The sequence below is a fragment of the Nesoenas mayeri genome, assembly GCF_963082525.1.
Source record: "Nesoenas mayeri genome assembly, chromosome: 3".
Classification (NCBI taxonomy): Eukaryota; Metazoa; Chordata; class Aves; order Columbiformes; family Columbidae; genus Nesoenas; species Nesoenas mayeri.
In genome coordinates, this window is record NC_137544.1 from 46,976,857 (window position 1) to 46,995,882 (window position 19,026).

At 41.1% G+C, this 19,026-nt stretch overlaps 1 protein-coding gene across 1 annotated transcript in view; it reads left to right on the top strand.

The window, feature by feature from the left end:
• The window catches only part of SOBP (sine oculis binding protein homolog), a gene marked incomplete at both ends in the record, with an annotated part of 101,432 nt that overhangs the window by 5,108 nt on the left and 77,298 nt on the right, over window positions 1–19,026 (top strand). Inside the window, 3 exons of the mRNA XM_080342570.1 lie at window positions 3,871–4,009; window positions 5,799–5,984; window positions 17,481–17,632. Of these exons, the coding sequence (XP_080198696.1) occupies window positions 3,871–4,009; window positions 5,799–5,984; window positions 17,481–17,632 (477 nt within the window). The remainder of the gene's footprint in view (window positions 1–3,870; window positions 4,010–5,798; window positions 5,985–17,480; window positions 17,633–19,026) is intronic.

Sequence of the window (19,026 nt, forward strand, 5' to 3'; positions counted from 1 at the left end):
GGCAAAAAAAGAGTTGCCGTCTATTAGGAAGGGAGGACTTCGGCAGTGTTGTGTGACTGGGGCCACTGGAAGATTTTGGGGCCAGTATTTTTGGCTGGGGTGAGCTGGTTGTGCTCCAACCCTAGTGCATGCCTGGGCAGTCAGGCAGCTGCCATGGTGCACAGCTGCACCCCTAGCTAGGGGAGCACAGGAGATCTGGCTGTTTGGGGACATTAACCAATTGCCTGGGCGCACTGGCAGCCAAAGAGGTTATGATGCTTCCCCAGCAGCCTGGGGAGCCTGACTGCAGGCAGAAGAGGCCGAGTGTAGTGGTGTCAGCACAGAGGGACGCGAGGCAGGATTTCTGTGTTTGTCTTTGCAGCTCTGATGCTGGCCCACGCTGTGAGTGCCACCAGGGCTCAGTCTCTCCGTTTCCCTGCAGGGGACTGAGCGTTGCTTCCCCAGGAAGGCGAAGTTAGCTTCAGTGCTGTAATTTTACAGTGCAATCCACAGACCCATGCAGGAGTCCCTTGCTCTGCAGCTTAGCAGTGTGATTGCTGACTTGGGATTTTACTGATGATGGGCAAGGTTTTCCCTGGTGCGCTGGTCTTTCACGTCATCCCAGTCCTTTGGCAGGGCTGCGGGGCTGGGGTGGCAGCCTCCACCCTGCAGACCCTCCACATCCCTTTGCGAAAAGGCTGAAAGTAGGCTTGGAATAGCTTGGTGCATCTGCTGTCCTGTGTCTGCAAAAGCTTGGAACTGCAGCTCCCTGCATGCCATCCATCTGGTCATTCACACTTGTCTCCACATCTACATCTCCCTGGCCTTTGGCAGGTCCATTGTCTCTCAGCTCAACTGGTTCCTCTCTAGCCTGTTTCATCACCGCTGCTTCTGCTCACCTGCACCAACCTTGTGTCCCACATTCTTGCTTTTCTCAAGCACCATTGTTAGTCGTCACCCTTCCTTTCACTAAGCCTTTGAAGCTTGTACATCTTTCAGTGAGGTTCTGCTCTGCACGAACAGGTTGTGTATCAATTGGCTTATTTCCTTTCCTTGATGTTGTGGAAGGAAACGTTTCTCAGCTTTGAGTGTCAGCTTGTTGAGAATGGGGTCATCCTCTAGGTTTGTGAAGAGCGCTGTTTAATGAAGCCCTGTCTGTTAGCCACTGAGAGAATAGTACTGAGAGTGTTCACCATCATTGTAATAGCTAAGATAAATCTTGATGGAGGATGGCTAAATTGGTTTCTTTAATTATCCAAGCATCCTTGTTGAGAAATCACAGTGTTAGAAAGATGCTTACTTTCCTTATTGCTAATATGTAACCTCATTCTACTCTCATTGAAGTTAATAGAAAAGACCCCAATGACTTTTATCTTTTTTAGAGTCAAATCTCTATTATGATTAATTTCAAAATCACATGTGGTTTTTTTTGTTGTTATGACTGTTCATTTTTGTGCATCACTCATCATGGATGGTAAAATGAGGCTTGAAAGGTCCTTAAACTTCATGCCATTACAAACCAAACCATCACTTTGACTAGATTCTGAGGAGACAGATAAATGTATGAATTTTCAGGAAAAAATAAACATATATACAGCCTTGCTTACATTATTCCTTGATACATAATTAGACATCACTCATTGCCTGAGTTGATAAACAGTGCAAATAAAACACAAAGCATCCACAGGAGACAAATTTAGAGCTACTCAGTGTGAACTTCATGGGGTTTAAGTAAGGAAGACCTTGTCAGTTGGTCTCTACCTTGCTACGTTGGTCTCTAGGGTTGCATCTCCATACTTGAAATTTAGCAAAGCAAGGGAAGATGGCAGAGCTTGTGTTTGCGCCTCCATGAACCCTTTCAGATCACTCTGGATAAGCTGCAGTGGTGAGGTTTCATTCCCTGTCTCCACGTAATTTCGTTATTGGATTCCCATGGTTGGCTCACTGTGACTTCCAGCACCAAGGGAGAAGTTTTCTAGAAAGCTAAAAACCAAACAAAAATACTTTGGGAAAATTTCCTGTATCTGCTAGTATTTCAAACGCAACACTATATCATTCAAATAAGAGTTGAAATATATATTTTAGAAAGGAGTGTAGGTGTTAGCCATGTTACACTGCATTTTACTCGTAGTTGCAAACTGTGGTAGTGATGTAGTTCACACGTAACAGGCCATTGTACTTGTAGTGCTGACACTGGAGGTAGAGGTGGAACAGTGCAATGTTTTCCAGCAGTTCAGGGCTGCACAGGGCAGCCATGGAATTGGGTCTTCCAGCAGAGAGTCAAGTGAAAATGAAAGGCGGAAAAAAAACCCAAAAGGAAATTGACGCTCCAGGGGTCTGCCACGGGTTTTCGTTTTGTTTTTCTTTTCCTGAAATGTGTGTTTGTAGCACAATTGCCCAGATGATACTCCTGGAAGAATACAAATTGCTTGTGTTTATTGCTTATAGCTGCTTTATGGCGCTGCTTGAGTGACAGGAACACCTATGCAATCTGTTGTGATGAATGAGCCTGGAGCAGTGCAGCGCAGTGGCGTTCTGGGGCAGAGTGCCTGCTGTAGCTTTGGATTCGGAAGCAATTATCATCTGATTAATTTTATTTATTTCTTTATATGACTGGAGAATTGCTATGTTCTATCATTAGACTTGCTCCCTCTCAAAAATTAAGCTAGAACTGTTACTAGACAAAGAAACTAGCAACCTGCAAATTTTCTAATAACAGGTACCATTTATTTTGAAGCGGTGACGTATTCTCCTTATTCCTTTGCTGGTAACCAGAGTCCCATGAGATGGTGCTTATCAGGAGCATTATCTTGGATGTCAAGATCTTACAGGAAAGTGAAGTTTGAAATTTGTTTTAAAAGAGTGGTAATAAAAAATGCAGAGACCAAATAGAAAGGCTTTCTGCGTGGCTTTTTCGTTTCATTTTATAGTTGTCATACTGCTTTAAACTCATCTTTGCTGTTGCAGTAATTTATTAACTGGTTTCCTTTGGTAGTTTCCTAGATCTGTAAGCTGTAGAGCTCCATGACACTATTTAGTTTTGGAAACCTTTGTTGCTTGGCTGCAGATTTCTTAACTTACTCCATGAAATATCCTGGCCTAGTAACGAGCATTTTCTACAGAAATGTTTTCGCCACATGACCTAGAGGATGTGTTTTTAGTACAATTTGAGAGTTATGACAGTCATGTTCCATATTTTGCATTTCCATACAAACAAAATGTAACCACACGGCTGCTTGGAAATTGGTTTGAAAATTAATATGGCAAGACTGAAAAAGGCTTTCTTAAACAAATATAAGAGATGTTTGTATGAAACATTATGGTAAAATGCTTTCCTGGTGAAGAGCTTTTAGGTGGCTTGACTGTGCAAGGGCTTATAATGCTGAGGAAAAATGTCTTCACTGTGATTTTATTTGATTTGGTTCATGGGCACCTCAAGGAACTGTAATTGTGTCACTGACCTGCTCCAGCTGAAAAGACTGTAGCACAGTAAGATTGATGAACTGCTGGTTGAAAAAAGTCCAGGTTTTCTGTTATTCTCTTGCTGCAGTCTTAAATATTTCATGTCAACGCAGACAAGTTTGTGTGACGAATATATGTTAAAATATTTCTGACATCGAATGCCAGAGCAAAAGTAATAAATAACTCTCCTTTTCATATTCTTTAAATTACAGACGTATGAGTCTCTGTCATAATTACATGTGCCAGTCAGAGATTTAAACGCATTACACTTTATGCACTTGACTTATGAAATGAATATTAGTCTTTGAGGAGGTGGGCCAAACCTGACACTTCCTCGTGTAGCACAGATATGGTTCGATTTAGGCAGTCCTCTCTTCCTTCCAAATGGTTATTGATTACATAAATAAGTAGGTAATTTTTCTCTTTCAGAACTTTGCAGAAAACACTATGAATGAGCTCCTTGGCTGGTATGGCTATGATAAGGTTGAACTGAAAGACGGAGAAGATATTGAATTCAGGAACTACTCGGCAGATGGGGAAAGCCGCCAGCACATTTCTGTTCTCAAAGGTAATGAGACTTCGTGTTTCTGTGTTCATGCAAAGAAGGATTAATATCTCAACCTGTCTGAATTGGCATGGCTTGGGAAGTGTGTTGTGCTGCCTGCGTCGTGGTTGGTTTACATAAAAATATCAGAGATTGCCTTCTAGTGCGAGGAACCCAATAGGGTATGAGGAAAATCACTTAACAAAATTACTGTTAGTAGGCACTTACTAGTATATCTTCACAAATAATACCTTTTGTGAGTCAGTTGAAAGTTGTGTGGCTCTGGCACCAGTAAACTGCTCACAACTGGAAAAAAGAGGGAGCACTTGCTTAGCAGTCTGGCTTTATGAAAGCCTTTTGCTTTCAAAACTAAGGCTTTCTGGCCTATGGCTTTTTAATCTGCTGAAAGATTTTGAGCCTGAATATTCATTATGCGTGTAGGAACAAGCGTGAACGTTCACAAAAGCCACATCATCCACATTTGTACTATACTGTCTTCCACAAGACAATTCTACGGTATTTATGTTTGGGACATTGCTGGATCTTCGTGATTCAGGACATGAGGGACGGGATCCAGTCTGTTTGTTCAGCCGCTCAGCTGCTGCCATCTGACTTGTCATCAGAGTGAGGAGTAGGAAATTGCTGCATCTTGACTTATCCAACAAGAGTTCCTTAAAGGTGAGGTAAAGAGAGGAAATTGCAGCAGCTTTTATGCCACTTTTCACAGCAGTTGTGGCCAGCAGTGTTTGGGTTTTCTTTCTGATGGCCAACATCAACACTGTTCAGTGAGTATTGCAACGAATATTGACACCAGAGAGACCAGTTCTGAAGGAGGAGTGGTTAGAAAAAAGGTTGAAAAGTTAGAGGTAAGGTGAAACAACCTAATCGCATTAAAATTGAATGCTTGCAGCTTGTTAGTTCTGTAGTGACACTGGTGATCAATATTTATTTTTCATTGAAAATGGAATGTCATTAAGCCGCCTTTGCAGAAACTTGTTCCTGTGCAGTAATGCAATTCATTTACTTATGTTTTAATAAATAGATCTTTTATTGTATGATTTATGGCTCCAGTCAATGCCTGATGAAATTTGTGACATATGGTTTTTATAGGCATATGATACAAATCATATGTTGTATGTACCAAACAAAGATGTTGAATACCCGTGACAGGTAGAAATTTTTGATGTATGCAGTTTATGGGAGGAGAAAAAGGTGTGTTCCTTTTTCTGAGAGATGAGAGGAGAAAACTAAGTTCTGCCCCATAGCTAACATAGCATTAGAGAACTTCCTGCAAGAATTCTGAGGTGATTTGGGATTAAAGAGTTAGAATAATAACTGTCATCATTTTGTGCACACTTTGCTCTGATTTCAATATTTTGTTCCTTTCTTTAAATCCTTTCCATTACTAGTACTCATACTATTGATAGATAATTAGGAATTCTTTTCGTTTTCAGTTTATGTTCCTTGCATTGGTGAGGTCCCAGTACACCAAGTGTGACCACCATGCAAACAGTAGAAGTAAAGAACAGGAATTGGGTGTCATTGGTGAAATCAGGTGTACTAAGGATATGCATGACAAAATAATCCCACCTTTTGAAAACAAAAAAAAAGTCTGAGTTTGATTTTTAAAAATGAAGCATTTCTGAGGAATACTGGCAAGTATCTATATTTCAAAAGGGAAAGTATCTGGGGTTCTTTTGTGCACTCGTCTTGTATTAGGGTAAGTAATGTAATGAACAGATTGGTGAGAGCATGTAGGTGCATCAAGAAATATATTTGTCATACTGTACAATGTGTTCTTTGTGTTTTACAGAAAATTCTTTGCCAAAACCAAAATTACCTGAGGACAGTGTTATTTCACCATACAATATAAACCCAGGCTACCCAGGGCTTGCCACAGGAAATGGACTTTCAGACTCACCAGCAGGGTCGAAGGATCACGGGAATGTACCTATTATTGTCCCATTAATTCCACCACCTTTCATAAAGCCACCAGCAGGTAAATCCTAACAAACATTTAAAAATGTTTACTGTCATTGACATGTCCTGAGATTGCTAAGTGACAACATCTTAGTGAGAAGGCTGATTTCAAAGTGTTTAAAAACCAGTCGAAGGAACTTTAAAATCGAGTGGGAGAGTGACTTTACTTGTTAGTATTCTTGAAAAACTTCTGCAAATGCCATGACAACAGACTTGTGATGCTTGTGATACTCTGCATGCTGGATTATGCTCTCAGCACTTTACCAACATCTGCTTTTAGAAAAAAAAAGATTTTGTTCTGATGAATAAAACCTTTAAATAAATTAATGGAAGATGATTAAATTAAAGATAGGCTCTACAAAGGAAACAACGAAAGAGACAAAGCCATCAAATCAATATCATGTCTTTATATCAGGTTAACAAGCTCATCCTGGGAAAACTGTCTCTTGATTCTCACCGAAATCCCTGCCCGTTGTCTCTTGAGGGTTTAATATGATCTTGACTCTACCCAGGAGACTGCACTGAGATGTTTTACATTTTCATTAGATTTTTATCAGGAGTGATTTTATAACATACCATTCCTCAGAGTTTGCATGGAAAATTATTTATTCCACACTGCATGCTGCTTACCATAATCTGTGAAAGTAACTTTTATGGCTACACCAGGCTAATTAATTGCTGTCTTATTGTTTACTGCTGTACACATTGTGGTAATTGGTGAGTTTAGATAGGCACAGGCTCACTCCTACTTCCGTGGACATCTCTGGGTGCCATTCTGGTGCTCTTGGGTGACCGAAGCACCGAGGAGCACGGGATGACCTGCAAGACCTGTCCAAGAAGGGTAGCTCTCTGCACACAGGGAGGCACCTTGGCCCTAAGAGTCCCCACTGGGCCTGAGGACACTTCTGCAGAAGCAGAACAGCTTGTAGGATCAGGTCCCAGGTGTTAGATGATCACCTCAGCACTTCATCACCTTGACTAAAGGTAACTGTAAGATATCGATCGGTCCAACAAATTGTTTGCCTGTTGACAGTCATGTGAGAGACTACACCTGCCCCTCCCATATTATTTTTATGCCATTGGGTTTTATTTCTAAAGAAGTATACTAATATGCTATGAATAATTTTCAAATGTTACTCAATATGCATTCCCTGCCAAAGACTTTTCATCTATTTTATACGATATTTGCTAATTACCAAAGCTATTTGGGCCCATTCCTGCAGCCTTTATACAGCTAAAGATCTCGGGCCATATGGGCTGGATCCTCAGCTGTTGTTGATTTGGCCCTAAAGCTTTAATCAAGGGCTTGTGCCATCCCAAGCTATTTTCTCCTCCAAACTGAGTCACGAATGAATCCAGAATGCTGAATTTGTGGTATGCGAACACAAGGCTATAACATGCATTGTGCAAACTGCCACAGTTGCTGGGTTTTTATGACATCAAACAAGCAGGAGGAGATGGAACTATGAAGTAGAAAAACAAATTACTGCAACAGTGGTTAGGTGGACACAGGGGAGCCTTCGCCAAGTCAACTGCCTTCTGTTCTTTGCCTGTCCACCTACTATGTGTGACCCTGCGTTCAAATGTACCACCAAGGGTAACGTGCAGAGAAGGCTTTTTATAAGTATTTTCCAACTTTAGCTTTTTAATTCATTAATTCGTAATGAATATTGTTGTTTTACTTGAATAAGGGATATGAACGTATAATCTCTGCCTCCTTTGACTTTATCCCATGATCAGTAATGAGCAGTAGATTACCATCACTTCTGAGCAGATGAGCGTATTTATCTCACCTTTGTTTTAGATAGTGAAGTTTGGGAGGACCGGAGGGGGAGGAGAACCACAACCTTTGTGGGATTTGCAATAAGCATCAGTGGTAATTGTTCTGTTTTATCTTAGGGCGTAGGTGCCCTAGTCATGATCACCCCAAAGAGCCTGGCAAGAAACAACTGGTGAATACAAGTAGAAAAGGGAGTACAAAGGAGCCAGGAGAGCCAGCGTGCGAGGCAGTGGTCTTGGCACGGCACTTTGACACCGTTTTGTGGGCACTACATCAAAGCACAAAACTTCAGAGTGATACAAAGCCAGACAAGAGTAACTCTGGGGATGTTTTCTCAGAGCCCCTCACAAGCACAAGGGACGACTTTGGAAACAGCACAAAGGTGCTTCTTCGAGTTGAGCAGGCAAACGAAAAAGACTTGCATTATTAATTGCTAAAGCTTGAAGTCAACATTTTCAACATGGAGGGGAGACAGGCTATGACTGACCTGCCACAAGAACAGAAGCAGCTTACATTTGATAGGGTTAATAAACAAACAAAAAGGACAGAAGGGAGACGCAGAAGGAGTCCAAGAGAAAGCTTCAGGGTTATATCACAGCCCAGAGAGAAAACCAGGTAGTGATGCACTGCAGTGACTGAGGTGTGAGATGTTGAGAATCAGGATGAGTTCAGGCTTTGTGGCTGGATGGGGAAAGCTTTTAGATATTGTACAGGAGAAGAATCTACGAGATTTCAATATAGCTCAAAAGAGAGTGTCCACAGATGAAAATGATATCTAAATTATGAACCTGAAGGATAGGCAAGAAGATGGTGTGGTCCACTGTTATTGAGCAAATAATGTGGAGTGAGCACTCAGGGAGAAATTAGTAAGGCTTTAATTCTTGCTGTATTGATCCTGAACTGAAGGGTCAGCACCAGTAAAGAGGTGTCAGTGAGACAGGCTGAGGTATTCATTTGGACAGGAGAGCAATGGTCTGGAGAGGATAAGCAGATCCAAGAAAGAGTCAGAATGAATTATTAGTTGAATAATTTTTGCAGATAAGTTTCTATACAGATAAGAGGGAGAAGAGAAAGAGCAGAGCATGGGGGATGCTCACAGAAGCCTGAAGGGACAGGTAGGAAGGAGACTTCGAAAGATGCACTCATATAGCAGCTGCAGAGGCAGAAAAAGCTCTGGGCGAAGACAGAGTTGGGAAGCCAAGCGAAGCAGGATTTCCAGGGACGCAGGTATGATTCTTCATGTCAGAAAGGGCTGCCAGCTTGAGAAGGAGAGAGTTCTGATCTTGAACTATGTCTGGGAAGCAGTCACTTAAAATTTCAGCATATTAAGTCTTCATTTGGCATACTGGAAAACTTTGTGCATTGTCCTATCTGCATTCATACTTCGGATGAACAGGCTAAAACTTTGAACAGTTAACGAAACTACCTTTTCCCCTCATGCTTATTTTACAACAAAGTGGTGGTGTTGTTTTTTTAATTTTAATTTTATTTTAATTTATTTGGAAAACCAATTAATTTTGAGCACTCTGACTAAAATGTTATCTCCAAGCTGTTCAGCTCTCTGTTTTAGTCAGAGAAAAATGTTAGGTACAAATTTGCTTACACAATCCTGGCAAACATTAGGCTGCTACCTGGTCAAATATAAACTGCTCTGATAAAGGCATTCTCTCCTTGCTGTATCCCAAAATTACACCTGAAAAGGGCTGACTCAGGCACATGGGCCAGATGTGGTGCACTGACCATCTGAAGACTCAGGTTATGGCACATCAGTGAAGGATACTAAATCTGGTCATGGGAAGCCTCCACAAGAAGGATACCAGTTACTCAAATCTGGATACTATTTGCCAGAGCACTCCGCTGACCTGCACCACCACGCAGACAGACTGTACTCAGGCAGTGCCCAAACCAAAAGCTGGCTTTGTCCATCAAAATCGGACATCCAACTTGCATCTGGAAGCAAATAAGTCAGCGCGGTCTCCAAAGCTGGTGTTATAGTCTCCTTGTGGCTGATAACCATCCTTCCTGTCCAGCAGGCTGGTAGCTGTGTTTAGTGCTGGCAGCAGCATCTGAGGGATCTTTGGGGTTAGTCTTGAGTACAACCCATTGCGACAAACTGACACTAACATTAGTTTTGCTTGGTGTTAGAAGATTCTTATTTTCTAGACAGCAATGTAAAGAAAGTATTTTTTTCAATTAAAAATTACACAGAAATAGCAAGGAACAGGAATGCAATAGCCAAGCATGGTCTAGAAATAAAAATCCCACCCCAGTTGTGCGGGGTATATGGCTGTAGTAGTCAGTGCGCAAGCATCCTCGCTGTTATTGTGCAGCCCTTAGTGATAGAGTAAATCCGAGAGGGCACTTAGGGTGACTCTGCCCTTTTGCTCAGGCAAGTTTGGACGGCTATTGTTACATGGGTTGAAGGAAGGCTAAAATCAAGACTAGTCAAAGAAGAATGCAAAAAATTCTTTCTGTGCAGGCGAGAACATGCTGCCTCCTTCCCCCAGCACCTGCTGGAGGCTGCCGTATCTCAGTTTCCCTGGGCGTTTAAAAGTGCTCTTTGGTTTACTTTCTCCTGTGATCCCCCACGGCGGTGCCACAGTAGGTGAGGTACAACTATTTGGCCTACCCTTTGAGCACGGGTGTCGGCAGAAGCAGAGCTTGTTGGCTGTTTGAAGCAGCCTAAAGAAGAGCGCTGCGAGGGGGGTGCAACGTCAAGGGATGTGGTGGAAGAGAAGGCAGAGAGGATGATACTGTGGTGTTGACTGAGCTTTCCACAGGGCAAAGAAGTACAAGGGAAAAAGAATGTTCCTTCCCAGTGTTTTCACAAAATAATGGGCACATTTGGGAAAGGGAAGGGGATTTAAATCATCCAACAAGCAGATTGGTGCTTGTAGTTCTGTGGTTTCCAAATGATAATGATTGGAATTAGTACCAAAAGTTATCAGAAACTTGTGAAAGTGGAGGAGGAATGGGCTGGAGGAACTGTATCTGGTGAGGCAAAAGGTCTTAAAGGAGGAACAGAAGCATTTCTAGTACTGAGTACCTTGTGAGATAGGCCTGTGACCTAAGTTGGCAAGGCAATGTCGTATTCAAATAATAAAATAAGTAATTAGGTATTTTATAGAAAGAGTGATTTTCCGTGTTACAGCTTAATATCACTTTAGAATTAAAGTTTATGGGTCTATTTTGTAAATGTAACTGCACATGAGTAACTTGATGCAACATCGGATAAAGCAGAATCCCTGCCCTATGAACACTCTGGAACTGCCCACTGTAACCTCTCCTTAAATTGTATTGGAGGAATCTGGAAGCATAGATGATGTTTTAAATGGTGGTTAGCAGGGCAGTAAAAATGATTTCCAAGTTCATCAGTCTAAATTCACCAAGGAATTGATTCTACGACTGCATTACCAAGAAGTCTGATTCCAGACAGGACCCAGTGGCAGTTTTCCTTAAATAAAGACCATATTATCCCATCTAATTAAGCCTATATATTGAGGAGACTTGTTTTATTACGCTCTGGATCCCACTTCAGTATTTCCCAAATCTTTTTCCAGTTGCTGAACAGCATTACAATTTTTCTAACTGCAGATTTAGCTCTCTAATAAAGACCACTGCAACAAATCCTATAGTCACTACTCTTCAAATTATTTCTCTTGTTTTCAGTTTGAAACATCATCTAATTTACACTGATTGTAGGGTTATTAGTGCCTGTGTTTTAAAATGCCAATGGTTGCCAGGCTGCCTGCCCCATCTAGCCCGCTGTTGATGTCTTTTGCTCTCTGTGGAGGGCCAAGTGTTTCCTTTGTGCTAAAAAGAAAATCACAAAGTCCATGTGTGCGCTTTAATAGCATATATTCAAAATACACAGGGAGTTCCCCCCCATTAGCTGAAATAGGTGTTTTTTTGTTTGCATGTTTAAAACCTCCCTAAATGCCAGCTTTTATTTGTGTTGTGCATTCAGTCCTTACTGAACTATGCATGAGAATATGCCTCAACTCATGCAGAGAACATGTAGACAAGCTGTGGTTCCCCAAAATGACTTTTTGAAAGGAGCTGGGACACTGTTTTATTGGCAGAGTAGTGAACTTCAAGAGATTGGTCCTTAAAAGGAAACGCATTGTAGAGCCCCTGAGGTATTTCCATAGCGATGGTTGCAGCACGCTTTCTATTGTCAGCCCTATTTTCTTAATCTTCCTCTTATTTTTACTTTTTCCAAGGTACTTTTTGTATCTTAAGTTTGTCATACACCCCATCTATTTAGAGGATCAGCACTTAAGTGCTATCACAAGGGATTCTGCAGCAATGTACAGGAGTTTTGTTTGTTAATTTTTTAGATTGTGATTAGTCAGATAAAGCATCTCAGATGTAAGAAAAATGACTGAAACAGTTCTTCTACCTTGCTTGGGATCATCAGCCTCAGGACCTGCTTTGGGTTAAAAAATCCAAACACGTGCTGCTTGGTTTTCTTCAGTGGCAAGATGGAGTTTCAGGAGTGGCCAGCGGGGAACTCAGAATTAACCATTCTGAAATCCTGGCAGATGCCATTGGAAACAGTGAGCCTTTATTGTTAATGCTGCAGATGCTAGAGTCAGGTTAAGATCTAGTTTCTTTAAAAAAGAAGTTCTGCAGCTTTTCCTTTGAAAGTAGTAGTGAAAACAGCTAAAATATATAAAGTGGGTTGAGCACAGTTCTCAGCATGGGGTAAAAGGGCTGTTCTAGCTGTAGGGGTTTTAGGATCATCCTCCTAAAAACTGTAGGCCATGCTGTTTTGCTTAGATAAAGGGACAGAGCTGTACATGATGGATTTACTCTGTTGTACTCGTTGCCTTCCTCTCTTCCCCTCACCTCTTCAAATTACGGCTCCATATAAGATTGATTAGTCTAAACTGCTGCTCACTGAGTTTAAGAGGAACAATTTTCTGCAGCTCCTTCGCACTGGTTTGAAAGGAAAAAAAAATGCCAAACATTCTGCTTAATTAAGACCTAAAGAGGCGGTGCAAACTTTTGATGATTAATTGAAGCATGCTTTAGACTGATGCATATTTAGTTATTATAATGTGTTAATTTTATCTTGTTATACAAACTACTCCCTTTGGGAACATGATTTAACACTGCAAACACTTGGTGTTTATTGCATTGCTCATTATGAAAAATACACAGGCTAAAAACCACAAGGAGATGTATCTGAACAGTATCTGTGCAGCGGGTGCAGGGAGTACTTCTTCCACCTGTAATGACACAACTCAGGGGCAGAAAAACAGTATTGGAACTCCCACAATAGCTCTCCCTGTGAAGAGTTGAGAACTCAGAAAAGCAGAGGCTGGAAATTCAGATCTTGTACTGCACGTGGAAGGAATATGTCTTTCTGTTGCTTGGTGTATTTATGGAAGACAGCGGTATTGATGTTCTGCTGAAAACTCTCCTGTTACTCTTAAGTTGTCTCTGTGCCAGCTCCTCTTTGTCTCACCTGTACGAGTACCCACGCTACCTGTCGTGAGCATGACAGACCCGAGAACGTGCTAAGTACATTGCAAGAGCAAGTCATAAAGTCACAAGCCCAGATGGAGGGAAAAAAAATACAGTTGTTGAAAAATATTTTCTTTCACTTCAACATGATCTGTACCAGAAACTTGCAAACGTTATTTTTGTACTTTACAAACGTGTGTCAGCCGAGCTATGTGAGTCCTGAAAGTGATGGTGAATGATCTGCATCAGAAGAGCTGCTCCAGCAAGAGCTCACATGAAGGACATGGGCATGCTGTCAGGATAAGCTTGTGTTACTCAAGCAGATATACTGAGCTAGACTGCCAGTGAAAGTTTGTGAGCAAAGGAGAACATTGCTGGTGAAGTATACCCGTGTCATTATTGCGAAGAAGCTTTCTTAGTGCAGATCTAATAGAAAAAGGATTAGAGTATAGATTCAAGACAGATAAGCAGTCTCAAACTACTGGATTTGAAATTCCCCACTTCCTTGCTTTCTTGTTGCAGGAGGTTCTTCTTGCTCAGTGCTCTAGGGACTGGGATTTGATGTATTTTCCTGAAAGAAGGGCAGGAGTCTGCTAAAGTGATTTTAAAAGAATTTGGCCTTACAAGACAGTTCTGTGAAAAAGTGAGGCGAGTCTTATCTTGAATGAAAGATCTGAATTACTGGTGTTGGATTATTCCAGTTTGTGTTTAGCAAAAGATAATGATTAAATCACTAGCCTTTGGCTTTCCTTATTTCACACCTTTTTTTTTTTTTTTAAGTTATTGTTTCCTGCTGCTGTGGATTGTAATGGTAGAAATACATGGGCTATTACTTTTCCGTTAACGTTGCAGTCTAATTTTTCAGTCACTAAGCTTAAAGCACTGTAATGAAACATTCCTATTAGTTTTTTTCACAACTTCTGCTCACATCTCCACTGCAACCAGTATCACAGAATGGTTGAGGTTGGAAGTGACCTCTGGAGATCACCTAGTCCATCCCCCTGCTATAGCAGGTTCACCTAGAGCAGATTGCACAGGAATGCATCTAGGCGGGTTTTGAATATCAAGAAAGCACGCACATGGTGAGGTTTAGACCTTTATCATTGTCCTCAGCTTTTCTCCTCACCCATAAGCCATATGGCATGGCTCTGTACCCATCCCAAGTATGGGTCCTTTTCTCTGCTGTTCTTAGCTTCACTTGAAGCTAAAGGAAAGGGATTTGTTTTAAGAGTTTTCCTCCCACCAGGCTGCACAGGGCTCCTGTTGGTGGTCTGTAGGGTCTTAGTCACATGATATTGGATATTTTATTTTATTGCATGATGAGTTGCATTACAAGAAGTTAGAGTCCCATCAGAAATTTACCTGGACAAACGTACAGCTGAGAAAACAAAGGTGACTTAAAAGTGACGTGTACTAGCATGTACTGTTCCAGGAGGCACATGCTCTTTCCTGGCTGCTTTTTGTGGCCATACTCAGCTAATCTTTGTAGCAGTGTTCCTGAGTCTTTTAAATGGAAGAAACATCTAGTTTTATTATTACTCTTACTATTAAATGGACAATATTGTATATGGCCATTCTTTGATGACTGAGGGAGAAGGGAGTAGAAGAGAGAAATAATTCAAGTTCTCTGTGTTTAGGCAGACTCTTGCCCTTCCTTTCTCCCTTCTTTCAAAATGATGAACATTTTGATTAATATTGATGATGCTTTCTGTATATCAGCTGTGTCTTCTGGAAGTGCAGACAGTGGCTGGAAGTAGTAGTTTGTAGACCATTTTCTGTTGTTCTGTTGACTGTCAGATCCATGGACCACAAGTGAAGCAATGCTGCTTCAAAGGAGTTCCCGTGGGGTGGTGGTGAAGTTCTGCTGCTCAGGCCATGGGAAGACAACAGCTTGGCAGAGTAGACACTTGTCCCTCTCCTCTTCTTGCCAGGATCTATCTTAGATCTATCTTTGGCAGAAGGAGGTGGACTGAGCCTTACTGTCCTGCATAGCCTCCTGCAGAGAAGTGAGTAATGCGGCTTTTATGTGTAAATAGTTGCTGCTGCTGCTGCTGGGATGGTGTGTAATTGAAAGTGGACAATGTGGTCTTTCTGCTCATCTGTGGGAGACAGTTACTGTGTGTCAGGGCACAAGAGTTGAGTGGTAGCTGAGGGGCTTCCGCTATGAAGTCACACGTGAAAGCCCCTGGAGTCCCCATGGCAGAGCTCTGTGCTTCACCTTAAAAACTGCACCCCAGACAAGCCAACCTGCTTCAAAAAGAGTTACTCCAGTGCCTTCTTTGCCAGTGAACTCTCTTTCAGCTCTATAATTTTTTTTTTTTTCATTTATGACAGTTACTCTCACCAGAAATGAATGCTATTAAAAAGATCTATCACTGGTAGATCTTTTATTTTCCAGAGATAAAGTACTTGTTATCAGCAAGAGAATATATGTTGCTGTTATCTGAAACAAGAGCTTGCTGTCTCTCTCCTTTGGTTCACAGGATCTTCTCTTGCCCCGATATGTTCAAAGGGGCAAGTTCAATCTGTAAGGAATTGGTTTACTATGGTGCAAAAGTAGCTGAATCAGGGCACCTTTGTAAAAGCTTAGTTCTTAAAAAAATTAAAGGTAAAAATGGTGGGAAGAGCTCTTGGGCTGTACTGGAGTAGCTGGCATCCTCGCCAAGGCTGGTTCAAAGAGAAAGCTGTGACAGCACCGTGCAACACCACCGTAACAGCACCCTGCGCTCCTGTGCCGCTGGCTAAGATGACAACCAGCTCAAGGGCAGGCTTCTTGACCCTGTAGATGGCTAGTGATAATTTTGGCCAAATTGCTTTGATTTCCCTTGATGTTCAATATGTGAAAACATTTATAATATTGGCAAATCCCATTCTAAAAGGTAAGTGATAAAATACATTAAACACAAATCTGTGTTATAACTTGGCCTTAAATATAGGTTTAAAGGTAGACAGTCTGATTAAAACTAAAAGGTCATTATTTTACATTGTATAGTTTTATTTGTAGCTATAAATCATAACACAATTTGTGGGAGGAAAAAAGTTATTAAACTGGCAATATTTATTCCGTTAAGGTGAATATAATGCAGCACGTAGTACTGAATTATGATAGCCAGGGAAAGGAGCCAAATCACTCTGCTAAAAATTAGTTTGCCAATAATTTTACAGAATGATGACAGCATAGCTTCAAAAACAAATCCTTTATAGGGAACTCTCTGAGCTATGAATTCTCCACAGCGCATGGACCAGGAACTGCTTTAACAATTAGTCTTCAGGGATTTTTCTTTTTCTAGAAGTTAGACAATGGCTGCTGTCTGTAACTGAAAGGTCACGCTGTATCATAGACTGGACCTAAGAAACTGAAGAATTCCCAGTTTTAAGTTAAAAATATTCACACTAACTTATGTCTTGATCTGTTTAGGAGGCTTAACTATTCACTGCCCCCATCTGTGAGGCTGGGGTGTGAATGATGACCACATAAGGATATTGGTAGCACTTTAATAATAAGCCCTAGTTTCTTTTTTGATATAGCAGGAAGCTACAACATTCATAACACACTTTAGAAATCGAAAGAGACTTGGGAACTCTGCCTGAATTAAAATTTGACCGATGAACATAAAGACCGTACAGTAACCTGGCAGACTTTACCATAGTGCTGCATCTTCCTTCTTGCTCAAGTCTGTGTTCCTGTGACTGCTGTATTCACATGGAAACTTCTCATTTTGTACGCTAGCCATTATTTCAAAACCACACTGAAAAGGGGTATTTCATGTTCCTTCTTATTTAGAAGAGGGCTCTTGTTAGAGACCTGCCTTGGTGCAGTACCTTCAGGGTGTGTTTTATCACCAGCTTGCTGAGCAGAACCTCTCAGGGGCTCACTACAATAGACTGTAAGTAACAAGAACAAAGCAGCAATACTCATTAAGCCTCTAGTCTTGGTTACTCGTTTAATAAAGACTCGTGCACTCTTAAACGTGCTTAAAAAGCTCTTGAGATTTCCCAAGCTTTTGAGCAATGCACCATTTTTTAAGCTAATAATCTTTTCCAGCCATCTTGGATGCTCTGCCAATCTGCTGAGCCTGGCTGGCACAGGTCAGTGGTTGCCCGAGGACGAAGCCGGTGATCACAGACATGCACAGTTCTGCTCTCAGGGAGGATTTAGAAATAAGATGAGCCGATGCTGCTTGTATCTAAGAGTAAGTGTGCAGATGTCTGAGGAAGGTGTTTGCATCTTGTGTAAACATTGTTCTTATATTTTTGTTGTAGAAGATGATGTGTCAAATGTACAAATAATGTGTGCCTGGTGCCAGAAAGTTGGAATCAAGCGCTATTCCCTGAGTATGGGAAGTGAAGTGAAATGCTTCTGCAGCGAGAAGTGCTTTGCAGCTTGCCGAAGAGCATATTTCAAGAGAAACAAGGTAAGAGAAATAAGGAAAGATGTAACCTACATAGACATAACTTTAATCAGGCCCAGCCTGGGTCCCATTTAGCATCTAATAGAAACTCTTTTCTTTTGTTTTCTCTGTCTCACCTAGTCCCTCCACTTTCCATCTATATCATCTGTTGAACTGTCAGCCCTTTACTAACCCTGTTTCTTTCAGTTTCCTTCAGCTTGATGCTTGGGTTTTGTGAGTCAGGGAACTTAAATTCTAATAAGCAGCAACACAGGAGTCCCAATTTGGCCTTAGAATTTCAGGATACTTGCTGCATAAACGTGACCAAGAGGAGAAATCATGGAAATAGAGTAGAAGAGGGTTGTATATGACAGCGTCACTAAGTCCCATGACACTGGAATCATGGCCAGTGGGTAAATATTTTGGGGCCTAAGTCTGGGTCCCATCATGGTAGTGGACATCTTCCCACTGCTGCTAGTGAGTGGTAGTTTCATTATTTTAAAGTGTATCATAACGAATAAATCATCATTGCTGCAAAATTCGGACACTATACGAGTTTTGTGTTGGGGTAAGCAATGTTAGAACATCTAGAGTAGCGTGAAAACCCCTCCCACTCAATTTAAATTTAACTCGGTCTAAAATTAGAATGCAATCCTAATATTGAATGTCTACAAAAATTGCTGTAATTGCTGAAGTACAGTGCCTGAAAATGCCCTCTAGGTTATTTCAGCAGCTGCTTTTCTGCAGCAGAATGTGTGATATGTCATTTACAGAAAAATAACAAAAGAACGCTCCAGCATTTTTACTTGCTGAAAAAGTAGCTGTGACCTTTTGGTACTTAATACTGTGAGTCTTTGGGTAGCTTTAATTGTCTTAGAAATATTTATTATTCAAAAAACCCTTTACATTTTGATTTTCTAAATGATGCCGTTTTCCCTCATGCTACAGAACATTCCAAGCCTGTCAGGTTCAAATTGAATTCAGGTCTCTAAATCTGGTCTTCTTCATCTGTGGTAATAACAAATAAGTACATATGGATCTTAGATTTAAGATGCAATGTTATTAGCAAATTACCCTCCTTTATAAATTTGGGTCATATCATTCTGCCGAAAAAAAAAAAAAAAAAAAAAGGAAAATAATGCCCGAAGAATTAGGTTGCAAAAATCAGTGGAGTGGAATTTTAGTGGCAGTCTTGGAGAATCAAGCTCATAATGCCTACTGGAGCAGACAGGCAAGTTAAAGTCACATGAGTCTTCTGCAAGTAGTGATGTTTATATCCTTTTTATCTAGGAGAAGTGTAAACGAGGGATATACATGCTCCTTAGATGCTCCTCGTTCGAAAATAAGCTCCCATGGATGTATGTGAATGTGCGCACATGCACATTTATGCACAGGCAGTTCAATGTGCCTTACAATGT